The sequence below is a fragment of the Aplysia californica genome, unplaced genomic scaffold, assembly GCF_000002075.1.
Source record: "Aplysia californica isolate F4 #8 unplaced genomic scaffold, AplCal3.0 scaffold00001, whole genome shotgun sequence".
NCBI lineage: Eukaryota > Metazoa > Mollusca > Gastropoda > Aplysiida > Aplysiidae > Aplysia > Aplysia californica.
Genome location: NW_004797271.1, coordinates 4,029,451 through 4,033,121, shown reverse-complemented (window position 1 = coordinate 4,033,121; position 3,671 = coordinate 4,029,451). Strand labels below are relative to the sequence as shown.

The 3,671-nt window shown below is 41.7% G+C and overlaps 1 protein-coding gene across 1 annotated transcript in view; it reads left to right on the top strand.

Moving 5' to 3' along the window:
• Nucleotides 1–1,648, top strand: part of LOC106012021 — a gene marked incomplete in the record, with an annotated part of 6,306 nt that extends 4,658 nt beyond the window's left edge. Inside the window, 1 exon segment of the mRNA XM_013083624.2 lies at nucleotides 194–1,648. Coding sequence (XP_012939078.1) covers nucleotides 194–710 — 517 coding nt within the window.
• Between the last annotated feature and the right edge of the window lie 2,023 nt (nucleotides 1,649–3,671).

The window sequence follows — 3,671 nt, the reverse complement described above, 5'->3', positions numbered from 1 at the left end:
TACACACACACACACACACACACACACACACACACACACACACATACACACGTGCGCACCGGCGCATGCTGTTGTATGCAATTCCAGCTCTAGTGAATTATACTTGGCTGATCTGGACAGAACGTCAGTTATCATAATTACAAAGAACAAATAATTTCATAACTGACTTGCCTTAAATTTGCCACTCTATTCCCCAGGTCCTGGACGACGACAGCCCTGAAGACTGCGACGGTACTGAGCACCACGATGACTTGACCTATAAGCTGCCGTCATTAGAAACGACAAACCGCGAACTGGAGCCGCACAGGGCACATTCTTCTTCAGACAATTATGACACACAGTTCCCCAGAATTCAAACAGACAAGGGTCTCACGGGCAGCGTCAGTAATGCGTCATCGATGCTCCAGATTTCTGTCAAAGCTCAGTCGTTTTCGGAGTTATCTCCCCAAGTTGATGAACTCGATAGAGGAAGCAGCGCACGCCTCAAGCGGAAGCGACCTCTGCGACTTCCGCCTATTCTCCTTCCAAAGGTGTACACTATCGCTCAGCGGCCTTTACAGTGCCGCGAATTTCTCACCCCTACCAAAATAAGGGGACCTATTACGGACTCCGAATGGGAGGAGCTGAAAGACTGTCGATATATTCGCCATGCACTGCCTCGGTTTTCTCTACAAGTTTCATCCTCGAACGTTTCATCGTTTCATTCCTGATTCCCTTCATTACTGATTCGCTTCATTACTGACTTCTTATGGCTACCTGAATCGGTGTACTTTGTAATTGGACGTGGACGATGTGATATTTTCAGTTTCGAAAAGCTCCACACAAGAAACTGATGAAACACCACGGATTAGAAGACGGAAACTAAGAATGGTGTTTACAGATTTGTTTTTGTTCTCTCAACAATTTTTTTATCTACTCCTAAGTGGTACATGTACAGGGTGTATACATCAACGCACAGCGTGAACGACTTACGACTTTGTGGTACATGTTCAGGAGTTGCTGAACAACTTTCGAAACAATCTTTGCAGGATTTGTCTTCCGAGCTCTCTATACATAAGTCCAATGATATAGATCGTACTTGTTTTTGGATATGTGTTCCTGGCATTAAAGAAAAATAAAAGTTTTACCAGGAAGTAAATTTGAAAACACTGCAGACAGTATGTCGTTTGATTTTGTCAAGAGAAGAATGATGTTTGTGGCACAGAAAAGCTTGAATTTTTTCCCAACCTCTTTGCATGTACCCATCTTACTAGTGCACGGTAAGCATCTACGCTTACCAGTCAGGGAATTCGTTTACTGCTTTCAAATATTGAAAGAGACAAACGTTAACACTGTATCCATGCTTTATCCAGAGGCGTTAGCTTTCTGTGCCAACGACAGCATTCTGATAGGTGACTATTATTATGTGAACTTGGGCAAGATGTGTTTGCAGAAGCTAATATGTTGAAAGTGTATTATTGAAGTGTGCCTCTATATACATGTATTTGGAAAGAATGTCATTATACAACGATTCTTCGTATGAGGATGAATAAAGTAGGTCGTCACTAAGTTAAATTAGAGTTTGTGTTTGAGGTTCAAGTAAAGGCAAGCGCCTTGACACGATAACAGTAATTTAGTGAAGGGTATAGCAAGTTACATCGACAGAAATAAAGGAGGAAAAGAAAAGGAGCCATCCAACTACTGTACTGGCTTGTAGATAGCTTGGAATGGGGGGGGGGGCGCTAAAATCGAGAAAAAAATGGCAATGCCACCCAAAACCGGCAGGTTTTTTTTCAATATTGGGTACCACATCGAAGGTCTTTACAAACTCAAAATAAACTCCAGATGTCATGCATGTACAACGAGGCAGTGCTGACGTAGCAATCAGAACATAAAGGATACATGTAATGAAGCTTTGGGAAACGGGAAGATGCATGTCAATAAGTGAATTTAGATGTCTAGATTCTAGATCTACATGTATTTTGTTCTTGTCTTGTAGATATTAGATATTAGTCTCAAGTGCATGAAAGTCCAAGGTCTGGTGGTCTACAATAATTACCTTCCTAGTGCTGACTTGGTGGAGACAGTAGACACTAAATAGTGATTGTCTGGAAGAAACCTTGGCAGACAAATATTCACCCCAGAAGTACTATCGATTGCTCGTTTCGATACTGTTAAAATCTGGGAAGGGGGGGGGGGGAGGGGTAAATGTAAGTCTGTCACGCCCCCATCGACACAGTTTAGGTCATTTTTAGGAGGCGAGGTTCGACTTTGACCCTACCTGCCAGGGCCACCCCGAGCCGAAAGGGACACAATGTCCTTGCAGAAAGACCGAGATATTGTGATTAATTTTTTTTAATGCTCCCCATACAGGAATTAAATTCAGCTCTTCTGTGTGTGACGGCCTGGCACATAACTACTACATCATAGACGCTGGTCCAGTTGTTTGTTATGGAGAATAAATTTCTTAAAGTGACGGTTAAAATCTTGTCTTGTTGTACATGCATGAATTTTGTAACCCGACGATAACTACGAAAGGGAAATGCAATATACGTATCTCTCAGAAATTCTTTAAAGGAGAAATTATTAACTGAAACCACCATCATTTGATTTACAGAATGTGGATCAAGTGTTTAAAAAAAACTTTGAGACTTTATTCAAAAGGTTTTGGGTTAGATATAGCTTAACTGTGTTTTTTATATATGGGAAACTAGCATTTTCTACAGGAATATTTTCTTCTTAGCAAATTTTTGTTGTACTATATGCGAAAAAGGTTCTGGCATTGAGGAAATACAGTGGGGTCCGCCTAAAGTGAACGTGCTTTATTTTAAATAAATTGAACAATCGGTACGATATTCTGCGTTCCCGGTTTAGAAAAAAAATAGTGGATAAAATGAACCGGTTTCATTGGGAAATCGGATAAAGTGAACCTCCCAAAAAGGATGAAAGCTAAGAACGGACCGACCATGTCACTGTCGCCCTGCTGTGAAAATAAAAGTCTTTGCCTCGGGCATCGGCAGACAATCCCAGCTCGGCGTTGGCGACGGCAATCTCAATCAGAAAGAAAGAGCTCCAGTCCAGACTCGCCTGCTGGGTTGTCCACCCACCCCACCTCCACCCAGGAGCCACCACTGCGCGTTGCTACTGTTTCTAAGCCTCCACCCTACCAAAAGGGTTAAACTGAACCTCGGATAAAGTGAACACTTTCTTCTTGTCCCAAAGAGTTCACTTTAAGCGGACCCCATCGTATAGAGAGGAAAAAATGTTGGCACTCAAAGTGCTAATACTCTCAAATGAATTAAGCACATTACCTTTGAAAAATGGATTTCCGTCATTCCTCGCAACTTTGACCTTTTTTTAGTTCCTCGTGAAAGTTCAGGTCTTCCTACTCATCTATGAAAAAAATGTAAGTGTTACATGTACGAAGAAAGATGGTCATTGAGTAGGAGTAAAGGTCTAAAACGATTATTTCTACTTATACTCGTAGAGAAGAAATGCCTTGGGCTCTGGGGTACAGAAATTAGGCATTTAACTTAAAAAAGATAAATCGATGTAGAGGTAATCAATGTTTTAAAAGTACATGGTGGGAAGACAACACACAGGCAAAACAGACAAGCGTTCGAACACTTTCACATAAAGAAAGGGAGAAAGGGTGAGAAAAGGAGACAGAGACAGAGAGAGGGTGAGGGGGG